The 20,109-nt window shown below is 38.1% G+C and overlaps 1 protein-coding gene across 1 annotated transcript; it reads right to left on the bottom strand.

Moving 5' to 3' along the window:
- Window positions 1-46: 46 nt before the first annotated feature.
- On the bottom strand, window positions 47-18,723 carry CCDC39 (coiled-coil domain containing 39). Its single transcript, XM_036388409.2, has 20 exons — window positions 18,540-18,723; window positions 17,991-18,110; window positions 16,799-16,945; window positions 15,631-15,789; window positions 14,585-14,677; window positions 14,370-14,498; window positions 13,672-13,863; window positions 11,942-12,045; window positions 11,497-11,629; window positions 8,376-8,570; window positions 7,549-7,713; window positions 6,844-6,981; window positions 5,784-5,992; window positions 4,473-4,596; window positions 3,569-3,728; window positions 3,166-3,272; window positions 1,737-1,877; window positions 1,408-1,587; window positions 1,110-1,192; window positions 47-485 (listed from the first exon to the last, which is right to left on the bottom strand). The coding sequence occupies exons 1-20, from the start codon at window positions 18,639-18,641 to the stop codon at window positions 332-334; spliced, it is 2,835 nt and encodes a 944-aa protein (XP_036244302.1). The 5' UTR covers window positions 18,642-18,723; the 3' UTR covers window positions 47-331.
- Window positions 18,724-20,109: the final 1,386 nt, after the last annotated feature.

Here is a 20,109-nt window from a genome sequence, read left to right as displayed (position 1 = left end):
TTGTATGTTCTCTGAGAGTAATGTGAAAAAAACCCAAAACCCCAACTTGAAGCAGAAGAGCAAGTTTTGCAACACCATTTATTGTCTTGGTAAGCTCAAGTGTGAACCCTTGGTTTGAGCTGTGGGGGGGATTTGCTTACAAGTGCTTGGAGGCAGCAGTTGTGTTGCTGAAGAGAAGGTTACATGGTTTCCAGGGAGATCTGCAAAGGTGAGTAGCAGAACCACACAACGACAATTGTACTTCAGCTGCAAGTCTTCCAGGTAACTCCATGGATATTAGTTTGTTGCAGAAAGTAAGAAATCTCAACTACAGCGGCCTGTAAAAAATGACTTAACTCTTCCTGCGTTCAGAAATGCCAGAGGTGCTGCCCCTGCTGGCTGGCTGTGCTGCTGCTGCTTCCTCAGGGGTGGGGATGGGCAGGGTCAGCTCCACCACTTTGGGTGGAGAAACCTCACTAGAGGCTGAAGTTCTTCTACTAGGAGCTCTGAAAGACAAAAATTTACTAATTAGGGTACAGAAATCCCTGCATCTAAAGCAGTGCTGCCAAGGGTGGCTCACAATGAAGCCACCCAGTGCCATCTTCATTCCAGAGACCCCCTAAAAGATCTCAGTAGCCACCACCACTAAATGGCTTCAGGAGCCCCTGACAATTTTGGATCATAACTAGGTCAGCATGACACAGGTTCTATTTGAGCATACATTGAACAGGGGAAAAAGGTACCAGTAAAAGCATCAATATCTTCTCTAGTTAATTAGGAAGGAATGTTCACACTACCAAGTGTAAAATGTGGCACAAAATTGTCCTCTTTTAACATCAAACCACTTTTTTTTTAGTTAGAGCACAGTAAATAAAAGTAAATGTAATTATTCTGTAATTATTGGGTTTTCTAAACTGTGATGGATGCTGAAGTAAACTTCCTCATGTGCTAGAAGAATGTAGTAAATTTGAAGGACAGGGTAAGGAGAAAGTTTTTACAGAGTCTTCAGCAAAAAGAAAATTGAGATGACCTTCAAGAGTAAAGAATTCTTTCAGTTATGGACTCATTTTGCTGGTTTAAACTTGATCTTACAAAAACCTTGAAAGCAACCCAAGAGTGTTAGAACTTACCTGGTAGAAGGTAGTGAGCTCTGTGGGGACTGAGAAGTCTGACTACCACTGGGAGAAAGGGCCACAGGAAGCTCTAAATTGTACTAGAAAATTTGGAAAGAAAAAACAAGTTGACCTGTTGGTTGTATAAAAGGATTGGGATATCAGGAGCATTTCTAGTGCTTGGCATTTGCCGAGATGCTGGGAGCAGGTGAACACTTCCCTGCTTTCCCATATTGTGAGTTGTCCTTGAAAGACACTCAGTTCTAGGCTGGAGCTCTCACGCAGGATTTTGGTGGCAGTTAAGTGGAAAGCTCACCTTGTCAAAGTACATTTGAAAGGCTGCAAGTAAATCAGGATTTGCTTCTAGAACATCAGCTATCACTTGGTTGACAGTTTTGTTGAAGGCTTTCAGTTCCCGAAGATGAATGTCTCTCTCTTCCAGTGTTTCTGTTCCACCTTCCCTCTGAGACTCAATTTCTCTGGATAGTTTGGAACACTTAACACAAATATTTTTAAAGCATTATTCTTATGAAAATACAACACTTTTTCAGAAACCTGCTAAGTTAAAATCACAGTGTAACCCACAGAACTTAACCCACACTACTGTCTATAAAGTTAAAAGTTCTTATCAATAAACACACAAACCTGTTTTAGAACCCTGTTTAGTTTTGGCTTCTGTTCTTCAATGTCTTTCTTCAACTGGAAAATAAGAGCTTGTTTTTCCTTCTTTTGCTCTTTGAGGAGGGCTTGCTGTGTCTGTATTACATCAAAGTGTTGTTGCATGCTCTGCAAATTCATTTGAACAGTAATATTACTTTATAAAGTAGGTTTGGTATCTTTTCACTTTTTGTATTTGTGGAAGAGTCTGTTGTCATTACTACTTGTTTCTAAATTTAGTTCAAGCAATTAGTGCTAATGTTAATTTGAAACTTTCTACCAGTCCAACTGTTTGGTGGATAGAGACCTGGACAAAGAAACTCCCAGGTAATTGACATCCCTTTTAAATTCACTGGTAATGAAGTTACAGGTATGTCTTTTCAGATATATCTCATAGTGGCCAAAAACTATTTACTTGGCACCCTATCAATTTACCAGTGCAAGCTATCCTGAAAAAAAACCCCAACATTGTTTCCTGTAGGAGAAGAGGGATACCTTTGACTGGAATGAATAAAATCAGTTCCAAAAGGGCAACTGGGTTTTTTTAATAAATAAATAAAAGCAACTTTAAAAAATTAAAAGGCAGGAATGGGTTTGCTGTAACACCTCATTATATACTAGGACTTAGTCCCTGATGAAGATCTGTGTCCCTTTTCTTTACCTTAAGAAATAACATCTCTGAAATAAGAGCTGTGTCCTGTGGTGGTAGAATAAGCAAAGGGAATGATTATTGACTGTAGGCAGTGACTCAGGGCTTAGAACAATCATGTGGAGTATGACCATGTGCCTTTGCTTTTTCTGCCTAATAAAAGTATAACTGAAATGTCACACACCAGAATTAAGTGTTGCTCTTTCCTAAGGTCCAAGTGACTTTTTGATAACCAGGGGAACCATGAGTGATTCCTTGCTATGGAGCCTGAGACCACATGCTCTTGTTAGCCTGCATTCAGTGCTCAGCCTGCTAAATTGCAAGTCAGCTAATTTAATCCTGTTTAACTGAGGCACCCTCAGTGCTAATAAAATTGAATCTGTTCCAAAAAAATCCTGGGGTGTAGATGCCAGAGTCCCAAATTGTAGATTTTTCTCTGTGGTGCTGGGCAGGATGGTGCCATGGTGCTGTGTGCTGCACACGTGGCTGCTTTAGTGGCTGCCAGAACAGCAGCTGTCAGTGCTGTCAGTGTGGGATTGTGAAACTTCTAGCTGAATGTGACTAAACCCCTGAAGTTCTGGTGTGATTCAAGAAAATTCAAATAATCACTTTTTCAAATGGGATGTAGAACCTTTTTAAAAATCGTATCTTAATAAAAGAGCAGAAAAAAAAATTGTTCCACAATTTCCTATTCTTCCTCTAGGATGACTTGCATGGATTTAGGTACATGCTGCAGTCTTGTCTGACTGAACCTTACTTGTATTTTACCTGGATATTTTCTTGAAGTTCCTTGATCTTTCTTTTTTTGTATTTGTATTTTTCCTCAGCATCCTTTTTGTCCTTTTCTAGTTTCAATTTTTCCTCAAGATCCTCACCTGTGATCCCAAACAACGAAGCAGCATTATTGCTGTGCATACAACTCAATTTTCACTTGAAAATAACTGCATCTCAGAATATTACTATATTGGTGTTGGCAGTATTTCAGTGCCTCAAGGTTTGAGGGGTTTTTAAGTACTCTCCTACTAATTCCAACTCACTGTGAAAAAGTAACTGACTTTATGAGGGAGAATGATTTTAGAGCTACTGGTTCCAGAGCCAGCAGAGGGCACAAAAGTTAAATAATAAGTATTATTTAGAATTGTCTTTTCTATCTAATTTCTATTTCACATACTTGTCTCAGGGACTGCCTTTAAAGAGTTTTTGTAGTGTCTGTTCCAGTTTTTAAGTACACACAAACTGTTTTCCATAGCCATGATTTCTTTTTCAGCTTTGCAGATCTTTGCATCCAAATCATCACCTTCTTGCTGAAGTGCTTCCTTTTCCTGTGCAGCCTGAAAGTAAACCCACTATTTTAGGTGACTGCAGACATACCGAAAATATTAAGATAATTATACAGAAAATATTTATTATACAGCAATATATAGGGGTTAAAACCACTTGAACTGAGATTTGGGTGCCTAGGGAACTGGAAGGAGGAGTTATTTACAGTATTGAAGTTCTTTGAGGTGTTTCATTATGGATACCTCCCTCTCTGCCTGAGCTCACTTAGTCCTGCCAGCAGCAGCTACATTTTGTGGAGATCAAAACAAATAGATTCTTATTCAAGAATCAGGGTATTGCATTATGGATAAAGACTGATTTTCTCTTTTTTCCAGGGAAAAGCTGAAGTATACATAGGTGATTGGTAAGTGAAAGAGGAAAGGAGACATTTTTCAAGCTATAAATCCCATATGGTAAAATGAAAGGTAGAAAGAACTTAAGGTCCTGTGAGATTCCAATAAAGTTCTTTCTAGTTCTTAGTGGATTATAACTTGACCACTAATTCTTCTGTATTTGTAAATTAATACAGAAGTGCAGAATGCAGAAGTGAGCACTGAAGTGAAGTTTTCAAAGTGCTCAGAATTAAAGCTCCACATAAATTCTTGTTTAATTACTGTATCATTTAAATAACCAATGGTGTCAGATAAGAAAACAATTAGACTCAAAGTAGGCAATAGGCAAAGAGGTTGTCTAAGAGTCCGGGGAAATCTATAGCTTAAATAATTGAATTATAATGAATGATGTTGATAAAATACCTTAATTACATAGTAGGCCTGACTTTTCATCTCCTCTCCTTCAGGTGGCATCATGGAAAGAGTAAAAATTTCATATTTGCGTTTCAGTTTATCAATTTTCCATAGGCGATCTTGAAATTCAGCACTGATTTGTTTGGGGAGAAAGTAAATGGGTTGAGAAAATGTTTGTCTGGTAGTGTTTTGTAGGCAGTTCTTGCTGCAGCAGTTTAAATTCCTGATGTTATTCCAGCAGCCTGTACCAGGAATTGTCCTGCTACAGGCCTTGGTGGTTTTCTGTGCTCTTCCAGCCCCAAACATCCCTTGTTCTGGTTACCTATGTCCCTTTTTTAGTTCTAAACTGAGTCAAATCTGTTTTCACATCCCAGACCACTGCATCCCAGGAGGCTGTGCCACAGTCCTTGCCCAGATTTACAGGTTTGGCAATGCACTCCCAGAGTGCAATATTCCCACTGCAGGATGAGTGTGAGAGCAGCCAGGAACAGCCCCTGATCAGACTCTGTGGGAGTATCCAAGAGCTGGGTGACACCAAAGGAAGAGGACCACAGGCTGTGCTCTCAGTCACACTAAATCACTCTAATTCCCATTGTGAGGGGTGTGGGCAGCAGGGAAGCTCAGCTGCTGAGTGTTCATTTTTGGCTCAATCTAGATACTGGGATTTCAGGACTAAAACCATCCCACATACTTTGGACTGATTATTACAGGAGGGAAACATTATTTCTATGTCATTGCTTTATAAGAGGGTGCATATGAAATTAATAAGATTTTATTTGTTATATAGGACACATAATGGAAACTTTATTAGTTAAAAAGAAGAAAAAGCCCAACCAAATGAAATACACCACAAACCAAACCAGTCTTACTGTTTGAATCAAAGAAATTACAGTTTTATCAAGCAGCTGGGAGTAAGCCCTCTTTAACAGCAACTTTTCTGTTTCAAATACTTTGGCATATCTCCAGACACATGGTTTCACATGTCCAGATTATTTTGAAAAAGGCAGAGTCACACACACAGTGTTTACTGTAAAAAGATGTCTGTGACTGAGGCTTCCTCTCACTTCTGCTCCTCACTCACACACAGCAAGGCCACTGACCTCCTGTTCACTAAAGGGTCAAAGCTGCAGCCTGGGGGGTCACAACAGATGGGACCTCTTGCTGGCCTCAGCTGTCGTGGTAGATAACTTTGAGCAAGATTTATTTAATCTTCAATTTCTCTAATGGTGAAGCTGGGTAAAATGCTTCTCTTTTTAGTAAGTGCCCATAAAAAATGCACTTGATCAAAGTTACAGGTTGAATTTCTGTAAGAACAGTTACCTCAGGTGATGCCGTTCCTGATCCAGCAGCCTTATCTGGGAATCCAGCATTGCCTTATGGATCCTGATTTCCTCAGTTCTTTCTGCTATGACTTTCTTTAACTCCAATTGTTGTTTTTCCAGTGTTAGGACTTTCTCTGCTTTATTACACAGAGTATTTCGAAGGCGCTTCAGTTCTAGTTTTAAGAGATTATCTTCCACCATCATCTCCTAATCAGTGCCAAATGGTATCAAAATAAGAAATCATTGTTTTAATTAAGATTATTTATAATTCAGTAAGTTAATATTTATTCATTATTTTACCTTTAATATATACCCAACTGTAAAACTCAAAAAAGTTCCATGTTTAGGGAAAGAGCTTTCATTGATGAGGAAGTGCACCAGTGAAGTAAAAGGCAAAACTCTTTCACCTGCTACTTACTCTGCTTTTTGCTACTATGTCAGTGCTTCCTTTAGGAAGGCTACTGCAGAAAAACAAATTGTGCAGTAAGTGGAGGAGTGAGAACTGTATTCTTCTGCTTATCAAAATGTGAGGAAAGGATTTACACATTGTTTCTAATTCCTTAAATTGGAATACAAACTGATTCAAATCATCTGTTAGAAAAAACCTGCTTACAGTTTAATAACAATACTGTGCTAAACTTATTAATAGACATCACAGCTTGAGAGTAAAAACTCAGTGTTATGTAAAGACATCCTTGAGCAGTAAATATATTTTCTATTTTAAAGCTATTGGTTCTCACGGGAAAAAACAACTAAATATCAGTTTAATCCCACATTAGTTATACTACAATATCCACCAGGGAGTGGATATTGTAGTATAACTAATGTGGGATTAAACTGATATTTCATCAAACTTCTTGCTGTGGAGGGAGGAGAAGCAACAGTTTGCCTAGTAAGATGATAGTGATGAAGATGACTTCAAAGTCTGGGAAAGAAGTGTAAATTAGAAAACTCCAGAAGGTGTATTAATGTTTGTAATGATGTAGCACTGTGGAAGGCAGATGACACCCCAAACTAAGAGTGTCCTGTGTTAGTAAAGTTGCAAAATAATACTGTACCTGCTTAATGTGTTTTGCTTTTTTTAACTCCTGAAGTGATCTCTCATTGAAAAGAGTTAGTTCTTCTATCTTCTCTATCAAACCACTTGTTTCGTCTCTTGTCTTATCAATTGTTCTCTTGGTGATTTGGACATCATTCTGTTTCAAAATAAGTTATATTGAGTTTATTTCAGTCAATGTAAATTGCAGCAAAAGCTACAGTTAATTTTAAATGAGATGAGAAGTATTTAAGTCCTGGAACCAGGAACCATCACCATGATGTGCCCAATATATTGCTCTGCCAACTGCATGGCATGACCTCATGCCGAGTGCTGCACGGGGACTTTGGACAACCTTAAATGCAACTGTACTTACAAATTTATGAAAACTATAAAAGTAATAGCTTTACAAAACAGAATTCTCCTATTTCTGCAGAGGCCTAATGATAAACTCAGACATTTGCAAGCAGTCAGTCACATGTTGATGAAAGCTCAGTTTGTCTTTCCAACATTCAATGCTTGTCTCCATGGTAAGGTGTCTCACCTGGACAGTAATAATCTATTTTTTTGGAAGTTACAGGGAATTTATGAAGTTTTCCACATGGGTTACACAAAGTTCTGATACCCTTTAGTCTACTACCAACTTCTTAATTACTAAGACCCAATCTACTTAATTTGCTGAGGGTTCTAAATGAAACACAGTCAAAATATGTTCTAAGGAAGTTACCTGAAGTTTCCTGTACAGTGACTGTAGAACATCATATGCCTTTTTCTTTTCTTCTAAAGTTTTCTTCAGTTCAGCAACTTTTCCTTCCAAAACTTCTTTTTCATCTGAATTAATCTCCCCTTCTAACCGTGACAGCCGTCTCTGTATTTGCTGAATATAAAAATCCTGTTAAAATAAATTTGAAGAGAATTAATAGTCTGAGATAAGCAATAAACTTGGATCTAAATGTTGGCTTTAAGACAGTCACCCAATTAAGCTATTGTTCTCTGGCTTTTAGACCTCATTAGCAAAATATCTCAGATGACTGATGAGCAGTGATGGTTTGGGGTAATCTTCTAGAAGAGTAACAAAGCACACTCAGCACAGGCTGCTGTAGGGAGGCTTACAATGGAGTTGCCATCTTGTTGCTACCAGTGGATGCTGATATAAAAGCAAATTTTCAAAGTGCATAGGAAATATGCACATAATCCAATTAGTAAATAACAGGATTTTGGCATGTACCTCTTGTATTGCTTTAAAAATATACCCTGAGGTGTCTGTGGTTCAGAGGGATCAAAGTAAAGAATGGATTTTAGGAATTAGTTGTAAAAGCAGCAGATCCAAAAAATAATGAAACATACAAGTGCAAAATGTAGGTGATACACTTTGTCAAGTTTCAGTAATTTCAATTTTATCTGTACATCTAGAAACAGAAATAAATGCAGACTTCAAATGACACTGCATAACATTTCCAAAATGGAAAACTGCTCAAGATTACAGAATTCAAGCAATGTGCTATCAGTAGACTCAAGAAACAATCATAGCATGAAAAGACATTATTATTTTACCTGGTTATATATTAATTCTTGTTGTTTTAACAGATCTGTGTCAAGTTTGCACAGTCGACTCTTGAGACTTTTAAGTGTTTTTTGACCTCCCTCAATTTCTGCCAGAATAATCTTCTCCTTATCACTCTGTGCTTTTAACTCCTGGGTCTTCTTGAAAAGTAGGTCCTTTAACTGTCTCATTTCATTTTCTTTTTCCTGGTGACAAATTGATCATTAAGTAGAAGAAATAAGTAATTCATCACATCAATTCATTTCTGAGAAATTGTTTTTATTAATCATAGATAGAAAAATATTATTAAAATATCCATTAATATGAACATGGAATTTTGTAAGTCTTCAAAATGGTTGGCAAAAAAACTATTTGACTTGAAGTAATATTTTTTATTCATTTTTTAAAAATCTAATCCTACCCTACAATTACATGACTTTTTTCCCAGTTATAGGAGTGTTCTTCTTTTCAGCCTTTCAGAAAACTAAATTCCTGTCATTCTTTTCAAAAAAAATCTCCTTACTGCCTCCAGCATCTGTGAATCTTTGAGGAATATAATACAAAGCTTTTCAATGGTTTATTAAATGTTGTAACTCTGTGTGTGCACACATATGTACGTGTGTGTTTATCTAAGATGGAATAATTCTGAAAAATAACACTTTCTAAAATCACTCCCTCTTTCTCAGAGGTAAGTTGCCATTAACACCTAAATCAGTTCAGGAAATGAGCTTTTAGCAGGATAAAAAACAATGCTGAATATTTCAGGTAACCTGAAATGGACTGAAAACAATGAAAATTGAGATTATTTTCTTTTTATAACCCTAATAAGAAAAACAATTTTATTCTTTCCCTCCCTACTTCCACCTCTCCCACACAAGTAGCCAAAGACCTTCCAAAGCTCAGGCCATTGAGCATGCCAGTTTCCATCCCAAAACAAGGGATGTGGTTTCCCCTTCCTGTTCCAAATGACTCACTTACATTCAGCTCAAGTCTGGTACAGAATTTGAAGGTGTACATTTAAATTAATAGGCAAAACACCTGAGAAATCACTTTTCTACACTGAGTAACAATGTGTTTATTCTGGATTTAATATGTACTTAACCATCTTGCTGGCTTAAATAATGGTGAAAGATAATTTAATGCCTTCTCTAAGGGGTTAATAATCACATTGCCCATTCTACCCAACAGATTTTTTTTGTAGCTGAACTTGCTGTAAGTGCAATTCCAAATTCAAAACTCCAGATGTGGAAGGCAAGTGTAAGTTTAATAAGAAATTATTATGGACTGTAGGACATGTCAGTAGGCTTTGCATCATGCTTGAACAAAGGAACTTTCTTCTGGAAGCAAACTGATTTTTAAGCATGTGCCAAATACTGAGCTGTATTTCTGATGCTAATAACAATTATAAATTCATCCACTGACACTGGATCATGATTTGACCTTCACTTCATGGTCCTTACTCCATATCTGAATTAATTTCTTGAACAGAAATTGTTGCTCTCCCTTGAAGTGAGGTTGTTAAAAGAGATAAGACATTCAATAAGCCTCACTGTTCAACAGTGTTTTGCCACAAACTGAACAGGGAGAAGTACCACAGAACTAGAGAACAAAACAGTGACATTTCATCCACATTGTTCCTGTAAATATCTCTTCACAGCAAATTAACAGATGCAGCAAATAGCCATGTGTGTCTAATGGTGATGGAAGGGAGGCTTCTGACTAATACATTACAGACATTGTTCAAGAACAGTTCATCCTAGCTAAAATATTCCCCTGCAGCTGTGGAGCTGCCAAGCTCAATGTCATCTTAGGTTATCTGCCACAGACATGGGTAAAGAAACCCTGCTAAGGATTTTGCCACCCTGGAAACTGTCTAAAGGGGAAGAAAAGAAGGTTTTCATTTTGATGAAATGCTACATCATTACTTGTTTTCAAATTATCTGAAAAGCCAAAACAGCAAGGCGTGTAATTTAAGAAACTCTCTATAAAGGAAAGACATCCCATCTCTAGTTTCTGAAAGTGTATTTAAAATGTGTGATTAATGCCTGTGGAGTTAAAAAGTTTGAAAAATGATATTCACTCTACTGCAAGGCATCATTTCACATGCATGCTCTAGGAAACACAAAATGGAGAAGAAAAAGAGAGCATACAGTGGTATGAGAGAGCATGCAGAGGTACAGCTTTGTTGTCAGTCGTGTGGGACACCTGCTGTCACATTAATTTAACCTGGTCATTCTGGAGCAATGAAAGCTTCAGCTTATCCAATGCTCAGTTGTCCAGCAAAATGCAAAAGAATATTTCTGTCATGTTCAGTCAGAAGCTAAGTAGTGAAAATACTTTAAGAGAATTAGTAGCAAAATGACAAAACAGTAAAAGGATTTCCTGAAATGCAGGAAAGTTGAGAACATTGCATTACATCACTGCATTTATTCAAAAGCTCCTTACAGCTAAGCAGATGATAATGAATTTTTTTTCCCTATACTTAATTTTACTTAATTTGCAACCTAAGAACTGGGTTTTCAATTTTTTAAAAGTATTATTAGGCATGTTAAAAAAATAGTCACCTTATTATAGCTTGTATATGCCACTTCCCAGATCAAAATCTTTAATCACAAAAATGAATTTAAAGTGAGCCAGTAATTATTTAACAGTCCACAAGTTGGATGTATCAGAGTATCATGTTGTAGAATTAAAATAATGAAGAGCAGACCAGGCCAGCCAAATCTGATTAAAAGATTTCTAAATATTTTTTAACTGTTTGCCAAAATCGCAGCTCTTCGCAGGTTTATAAATTTTGGTGGTGTTTTACTAGAGCCAAGAAGTTTTTGGTGGCAGTGATACTGAAAAGTCATCCTGACAAGATTCTCACTCTTTAAAAAACTTATTGATGGGTATCAGTATCCTGAACTAATATAGTTGGAATTACTAGGAGCATTTATTTTCTTTAAGAGTTTTCTCAGCACAGACATATCTACATGCACACTTCAATATTTGATGAAATAGCTACACATCCTATCAATACTTTAATTTCATTTTAATAGAAAATTTTTAAATTAAAGAGATAATTTTAAAATATAAAGCTTGCAAATACAAACAAATCTTCATTTCTAGAAAGCACGAAAAACATTTTACCTCAACACTTTTTTCTTCTTCTTTCAATATTTCTTCCAACCTCAAAGCTTTCTCTTCTGCTGTGAGTGTCTCCTCAATTGCAAGCTTTAGTTTATCAGAAAGACTTGCATTTTTTTCATTAAGAAGTTTTAAGCTAAACAAAATAACAGAGGTTAAATGTAGGTTCCCTAGACAATGCTGCCAAAAGGAAGCAGCAAATCTGACTGAGCCTCAGTCTAAACTTCAATCTATGATAAGCAAGGCCCTGATTATTTTTCCCCCACCCTTTAAAAACAAGGATTACCAAGAGTATTTTGCCTAAATTACCCAGTGCCAAATCTATGCATAAATAACGAGAAAGTTGGAAGTTTCAGTCATCAACATTATTTAAGGTTCTTTTCTATCTCAAGGATTTGGTTGTATTATTAATCCTTACAAATGTTATCTTTAAAGGTCTGTTTCTTACCTGGCTTGTTTTCCCTGAATTTCTTTCTTCAGATTGGTAATTTGTGTTCTCAAAGACTCTAGATCAGAAGCAGTTCTATTCACAATAGATTTCAAATTCTGCAGCTAATAAATGACAAAATTGAGCAAGAAAGCTCTTACTTTCTTTGGTACATGGTAAGATACTTAAAATTTTATTTTCCTATTTATTGGAAAGTATTCCATTGCTTTTAACCAGTGCTCTCCAAATGAGGAGTGCTGCAAATTCTGAGCTACTTTAAATTGGCCCAGCTAGTAAATTCAATAGACTAATTACACAGTATGAGTACTAGGAAAAAATATAATAATTAAGAACATGAATTATGGAGGTGCTATGGATGCAATTCTTGTCCAACAGCATCTCTATAAGTGGAACCATGGTTTTATATTGCACAGTTGACTTGGCTGAGGTTCTTTGTGAACATGGATAACCTTATATATCTAATAAACATTTCTATGTCAAACTTTGCTGGATACATAAAATTATTTTGATTCATATATCACTGTGACAAAAATACACAGACATTTAATTTGGTAAAAAATACATGACAGCATTCACTTATTAAATAGGATAGGAATACAATCAGTAGCTCTTTCATCTTCACAGTATCACTTAGCAGCATAAGTTTAATTGTTTTCACTTTCACAGATGAAGAAAACTGATCAGGAGCATGTATAGCAGGTTTCTTAGAGGTCACAAGTTGTTGGCTGAACTGTCTCCTTCCCTCCTTGTTTCTCACATGCATCCCACGGATATTCTAATCAGGGGAGACTGTTCTATTATCCCATCATGGAGCATTAATTGTGAAAAACTTCAAGCAAGAATCTCACAGCTTGAGATGAAAACCGAGCAATTCTACAAACCCTCAAGCTTGCATGAATTATAGGGTAATCTAATAGCCTACACCTTGTTTGAGCTACCTACAGTTTAATTAGGAAATCAGTCTATAAACCACCTGCTACAGAAAAGCTATCCCAAAGTTAAGGCAACAGCAGATGCAGCGTTTTTAAAAATCACTAAGCTTGCTGAGTACCCCAGTGTTAGCATTTTCTTGTTAAGAAAAAACTTACTCAGGTAATACAAGTGTGTACCTTCTCAGCAGAGCCATGAAACTTGGATTACTTCTTAGAAATACTTCTACAGGCATTTAAGTAATTAAGCAGTGCAGCTCATTCCCAAGTTTAAGTGCAAATTCGGTATGGACACCATCAAGCATGGCTTGTTCACGGGGCAGCCCTGTCCCACTGCCTCTTGATTAGAAAGCCACGTGAAAGCAGTGGGTGTTTTCCCCAGGAACTGTAACCTCACTACCAGGCCATCAACTCACACCCCTGAGAGCACAGGACAGGAATTGTTTGGAATCTGGAAGAGATTTCTCTCATCTTTATACAATACTGCAGTCTATGTCTGCTAAAGGAAAGAAGCCTCCTGAGGCTTCTAACAGTGTTAGACCATTTAAGAGAGAACTCATCCATTTTACACCCACACAACAGAGGATACATTCCAATCTTTTCACCACACTCAATGACAGGATTAAGTCGAGGGTTCAGATCCCAATAAACAAGACTTGGCTGAGAAAAGCAACATTTTGCTGAATTATTAAGAGCCTAGTATAAAACCAGAGAAAAGGAGATGCTATTCCTGTATTTCCTCCATCTGGTGCTCAGTTCTAGTTTCAGTCTGTTTTCCTGAACTGTTTGGTCACCCCTTACCTCATCCTGCAGCTGAGTCCTTCGAGTATCCTGAGCCTGGAACTCCTTTCGGAGGTTGTTTGCTTCCCGCTCAGCAGTGAGGATTTTCTTTTCATATTCCATGTTATTAACAGTTTCATTCACCAAAAAGGCAGTCTTCTCTCTCAGCAAAATTTCTTTGTTTCTGATCTCCTGTTTTATCTCTGCAATTAGCTGTCAGGATAAAAACTTTTTAGATTTGCCTGCATTAGTTGTTTTAATATTAATAAAGATTAATAAAGGGTACAACCAGAAGATCAATTCCTATTATGATAACTATTTTCCTGAGACAGCCCAGTTATCATTCTTAAAATTACTTTATTCCATGGATACATCACACCAAACACTACAGTGGTTTTGGACAGGAAACTTCCAAAATATTCCAATAATTTAAAAACAAAAAGACACTGTAAACTCTTATGAAAATAAAATAATTCTTTATTGATTGAATTGGGGGAAAGAGAAGCTAAGCAGAACTTCAGGTAGACTTGAAACAGATGAAATTAAACAGGAAAATTACCAGCATTAATGATGCTTGCTTTACCTGACAGATTTATAGCTACTCAGTGAAAATTGTGCATTTTGAAAGGTTAAGTAAAACATTAGCTACCCAGAAAATGATACTGTAGTTTTGATGTTAAATAAGAAACAAAAAAATGGTTCAGTTACAGCAGTTTTACCAAAGCACATTGATCTATCTCCTGATCTCTTTTCTGCATCTGATGAATTGCATTCTCCCACTGCCTGATGACTTCTTGCCTTTCTTGATGAACCCTGCGAAAATCCTCAGCTGCTCTGTCAAGCTCCATCTGTTTAAAAGAAAGCACCTCCATGATTTCAGAAGTTAAAAATGCCACATATAAACAAGGGATCCTTGAGAACCTTAAGCACAAACCTGGGCTGTGATGGTTTCTGTAAGCTCATTATCCAGAGCTCTGCGCTTCTGGTTTGCTTCCATGGTCAACTTTTCTATCTGAAGGTTTAATGCCTAAAATGAAAGGATATGAAAATATTTGAAAATTAAGTATTTGAAAATAAATAGATCACATTTTATAAATTCTTAAAGCCCTGCTACAATCAGGGCTTAAATCATTGAGGCATCAATTCCATTGTGTTTTAGAAAACAAAAAATTGACAGTGTAGCCTCCCAAATTTTCAGTCAATACAAGTGGCCATAAGAACCAAATTTCAGGAATGCCTAAGTAACCCTCAAGTGATGTGTGTAAATGTGTGTGTGGTGTCCTTGGCATACAGCAGTGAGAGTGTTTGTGTAAACCAAGGTTTTTGGGTTAAGTATTTAATGACTAAAAATCAAATTTTTCCTTACTGTATTTAAATAATACTTAAGAATAATAATATTAATAAAGAATATAGAATATTTAAAAAGAGTAATAACCAGGGTTACTTATCTCTATATTAATAATATACTTGGGAACTCACCCTTATAAACTCTGAACTTTTGACTGGTTTCCTCTTTATACAGACATATATGTTTATGTCTTCCACTATTCCAGGAAGCTTTACTGAAGCAGCTGTAATTTGTTCTCAGCAATATCAATAAATTCAGTTCTAAAGGGAAATCCTACACTATTCACTCATACTTGGTATGAATTTTTGAACTAACTCCTCTTAATTCAGTAGCCCTGTTTTCTAGACTTTATTATCTATTTGTGCACCCTCTCAAAAAATTTAAATCTTATGCAGATGAATAAGTAAATTAATGTCTACAATTATGTCTCTCATTATTGTAAAAACTGCTCTCTCAACTTCAAAATGAGCCTAATATGGAATTGCACTGTTGTGCCAAATGGAAACCAGGTTCAAAGCAGTGTTGCACAAAATCTTGTCTTCATTTTATCTGACTTGATAACATAACAAGGTCTTTAAGTGATAAAATAGTTCTTCCTTTGGTTTCTGAAAATTGCTGTCATTTCTACTTACTCCTAGTTTCCCTTCATCTTGCAGTGCATACTTCTGGATTGCACTGGCATCATTATCTGTGCGGTTTAATTCCTTTAGCCAGCTCTCCAGAAGTTCCTCATCCCAGTCCATCTGCTGTTTTAAGTTTTCCAGCTTCTTAGTGTTCTTTTTTATAGTATTCTAATAAAAGAAGAGAAAATGAAAGGTTCAATATCAAATGTCTAATACCCATTGAATAGTAATTGAAGAAACCAGTTCAAGCTACTGCTAACAAGTCTGCCCACATCTTGTCCACAGAATTGATAGTTTTCCTTTTTATTAATTATACTTGAGGAATGCTATTGGACATCCTGGTCTTAAAGAAGAAACAAGCCAGTAGGTTGCCACAAATTTAAAATGCAAATAATTTTAAACAGAAAAGTCAACCTCTGGCAAAATATACCCATATTTGTTTCATATAATAAACTGATCTGAGGCATCCAAAGGTAAAGTTTCTCCCTCACTCATTGAGGCCCAGTTGTTAGACCCTTATCCGACATATCAATTTTCAAATGGGACCTCTTCACATGACTGTGAAGAGACATCCTGACACAAAAATGAGAGAATCTAGATCCAGATGAACAGTGTGAATATACTCATCCTGCTACCCATTCTGAGAGACTGGAAATTACAAACAGACTTAAAGAAGAAAAAGAGCAAATTTTAAAAAATATAATTAAATAATGAATAGAAAGAAAAAGAGACAGTTCCAAACCCAGAAGACCACCTGTAATTGAGTAGCATTACACTACTTTGTAACTTAAACCAAATCTTTGATCTTGAAATTATGTTCCAAGTTTATTTTATGTAGAGAAGACTTGCCAACAACCATTTGATTTTTAATCCATTTGGAAAATACCTGTGAGAATTAGAAATACAGTGAGATGGATGTGTGGCTGTGTATCTGGCATTACAAACAGAATTCTTTCAATATCTAATTAATATTTGCTAAGTCTTGACCAGTCTATGCAGTAACATTCTCAGTGTCACTCTACTTGCCTACACAGGGAAAAGCCCATCCAGATCATCTACTACAGTTTATAAGCTTTATTATAATTAACTATTCATTACTTATACTACCATGTGCAATTGAGGACAAGCCATAAAATTCTGCAATATAGGTGCTCCCTTCCAAAATTTCAAACCTTACTTCTTGAGTGGTTTTCTTTTCTCTCAAGGAAGCTATCTCATCTTTCAGTCGTTTAATGTCGTTTTTGAGACGTCCATATTCTCTCTCAGCAAGGGCTTTAAAGTGATGTTCAGTTTCAATTTCATTCTCTTTGGCTTTGTAAAGAGACTGCAGAATAATAAAGTTCAGTATTTTACAATAAACAAATGGCATACATCAGCAATCTTTTCTTTTATATATAATTGAATCCCAAGTCAGAGGTGGTTTCACCATGTAAATGAAGGAATTTTCAGAAAAAATTTATTGGTTTGATTTTAGTATCTCAAATACACATATTCTTATATATACATATGTATACATTGTATCAAGTATCCACAAATCAACCTTTTGTAGCCCTAAAAACTCAATTCTAAGATTTTTCACCCAAGATTTAGAAACTTAGCATTTCAACATCAAAATCTTGATGCTTTTGATCACCAGTAACTTTACTGGTGATCAGGTCCAGGAGGCATAGCAAAAAAATATTTTATTGTTCTGTATCTGTGCTGATAGAGACCTCCCCTGCTGGCCTACAGCAGTACCTGGATATTGCCTAACTTTTCTTTCCTTTAATTCAAATTAATGCTTGAATCTGGCCAAAAAAATTAAGAAGTTTTTCAGCTGCAGGGAAGTTCCTTAAGACTTTTTCACCAGGATATTTTATTTGAAAGGTGTAAATCTTTGTCTCAAGACTCTTTAGAAATCTAAACTAGCCCTTTTGGTCAGTTAATTCAGGGTGTAGGTAAAGACTTAGATCTTGACCATCTCACTTCATTTTTCATGTCTGTGAATTAAGTCTTCACCAGCATTTCACAACTAATTCTTCACCATTATAAAGATTATAATATTTTTTTCCTTACACTGGTGTTTTCCTTGACCAATTTTTTTATTTATTAATATCTACAAAAGTTCCCATTCAGGAAGAATTCTAAAATGCACCTTTCTGGCTTTTTCCTAGGTACAGTACTTTGAATTTGGATGGTCTTAATGACCATCAAATAATATCACTGAGGTATGTAGTTTAACTTTTGTTTCCTGTGGAAATCCTGGAATAAAGGCCTAACAAATTTCTAACAAAGCTGGTAAAATAGATAGGGACACCAGGCACAGAGAGATACTCAGGTTACAGCTCTGTCTGACTAAACGGATCTGCTGGAGGGGGTGGGTGATTTACCTGAGAAAAGTTTATCTCTTGTCTCACGTTTTTCAAATGAGACGTCATTGCCTCTATGCGCTCCTCACAGTTGGTCAGCTCATTCTGCAGGTCCTCTTTTTCCTTTTGCAACTTGTGCAGCTGTTTAAGAGTCAGAATCGTCAAGTTACTGTTTGTGGATACCTGCTTATTACCTGCAATTACCTAAATACAGTCACTGCAAGTATTAATGAAAAAATAACGTAAGAAGTAGCTGCTACATCCCTCCAAAGCAGCGAAATGAGGGATTTCAGGAGAAAACCTGGAGTTTGCTGAGGGAAGGCACAACTTGCACCGCTGCTCCTGCGGGGCTCAGGGGATGCGGGCATCGCCCTCCCGATCCCCCGGCAGCTCCCCGGAACCCGTGAGGTTTCCATCCATCCATCCATCCATCCATCCATCCATCCATCCATCCATCCATCCATCCATCCATCCATCCATCCATCCATCCATCCATCCATCCATCCATCCATCCATCCCTCCCTCCCTCCCCGGCACGAGGGAAGGCCGGGCTCCTCTTCCCGCGCTCACTTCGTCCTCCAGCGCCTTGTTCTCGGCGTTGGCCACGGGCACAGCATAGCCGGGCTCCCACTGCAGATCGGCCAGCACCAAGGCGGCGGTGGGGTTCTCCATGGTCGCGGAGGGGCCCGCAAGGGCCGGGGCTGCGGCAGGGCCGGGGCTGAGGCGGCTCCGGGCGCTTGGCAACGGCGGCAACGGCGGCTCCGGCCGGGAGGGGCCTCGGGCGGCGCCGCCCCCGCTGCGCCCGCGGGCCGGGCCGGGGATGGACGGGGCTCGTTGGGGGTCAGCGGGCCGGGCACGGGCCGTGCTGCGGAGGAGGGTGTCAGCCCCAGAGCCGCCGGCCGCCCCTCAGAGCCCCCCGCTCCTCTGCCAGAGCCAGCTGCACCGCGCCTGGGCCGGCAGAGGGGCTGGGGACACCAAAGAGGTCTGGGGCTGACAGCACCTGCCCTGGGGACACCGCCTGACGGGCGTCTGCGAGGGCTCCCTGTGCGTGTCCTGTTTGTGAGCAGGCCTTTGGCATTGTCTCCACAACTAGCAGGTGGGTTTCCCGAGCCACACTGCGCTCGGGTGACCATAAACACTAATGTCCGTCCTTGTGAACTTGCCTGTCACCTTGTGAAGCCATCTGTGCTTCTGGGGTGTAAATTACACTGTGCCCCTGAGTTCCACCATTCACAGACCACAGACGCAACACTCCTGGCCCCGGCCGTGGGCAGGGACACCTTCCACTAGCCCAGGTTCCTCCAAGCCCTGTCCAACCCGGCCTTGAATGATTCCAGGGATGGGGCAGCCACAGTAGCTCTGGACAACATGTGCCAGGGCCTCACCACCCTCACAGAAAAGAACTTCATCCTAATATCTGATCAAAACCTATGCTCTTTTAGTTTGGGTCCATTCCTCCTGGTCCTGTTTTACATGCTCTTGTAAAAAGTCTCTAAAAAAAGGAAGGGTAGCCTTGATGCAGAAACCCTCTGTCAGTGACAATTGTCTGGCTAAAGCATCTGAAAAGACATGAAAGGAAGCATTCAAAGCATGATTCAAAGGTGACTGAGCCAAACAGCAATAAGTACTGACAATGTTTTGGAGGTGGTTTGGAGGAGCAAGGAATTTACAGTGAGATTTCTTACAAACGTGGGCCTATGGCAGTACTAACAAAGACCATAGAAGACATTGGTCTTGCTACATATCTATATATTTTATATATATGTATTATGGGATATTTTTGGAGAAGAAAAGTTTGCTGAAGGATGGTAAAAGTCAGGCCTGATGAGGATGCACCAAAAGCATGACTTGAAGTATTGTACAGATTATTGCACTGATCATCCCCTGAGAACAGTCCTGCATTATTCTTGAAGTATTGAAAAAAAAAAAAAGGAACAGCAATGTATGGGGGCAACAGTTTCTTAAAAATAAAGAAATGGTAGAGGGTTCAGTGCCTCAAGCTACCTGTGAAAAAAATACAGATGTCATGAGGAAGATCTTTTTTGCCTCTTGTCTTACCTGGCATAGTTGGCTGTGGATGTTTGTAAGAAGTGCTGATTAATATTTTTGAAGCATCAAGGGTAACACAGTGTCTTGAGAC

Source organism: Molothrus ater, chromosome 10 (genome assembly GCF_012460135.2).
Source record: "Molothrus ater isolate BHLD 08-10-18 breed brown headed cowbird chromosome 10, BPBGC_Mater_1.1, whole genome shotgun sequence".
NCBI lineage: Eukaryota > Metazoa > Chordata > Aves > Passeriformes > Icteridae > Molothrus > Molothrus ater.
This window is presented reverse-complemented; position numbering and strand designations above follow the sequence as displayed.

Excerpts from the sequence above, each read along its gene's own strand:
- CCDC39 (XM_036388409.2), bottom strand. The coding sequence starts at position 18,641 with ATGGAGAACCCCACCGCCGCCTTGGTGCTGGCCGATCTGCAGTGGGAG. Across the intron at positions 1,588-1,736 it reads TAAACAGGGTTCTAAAACAG|TGTTCCAAACTATCCAGAGA; the intron begins GTTTGTGTGTTT and ends ATTTGTGTTAAG. Across the intron at positions 486-1,109 it reads AGCTCACTACCTTCTACCAG|AGCTCCTAGTAGAAGAACTT; the intron begins GTAAGTTCTAAC and ends TTTGTCTTTCAG.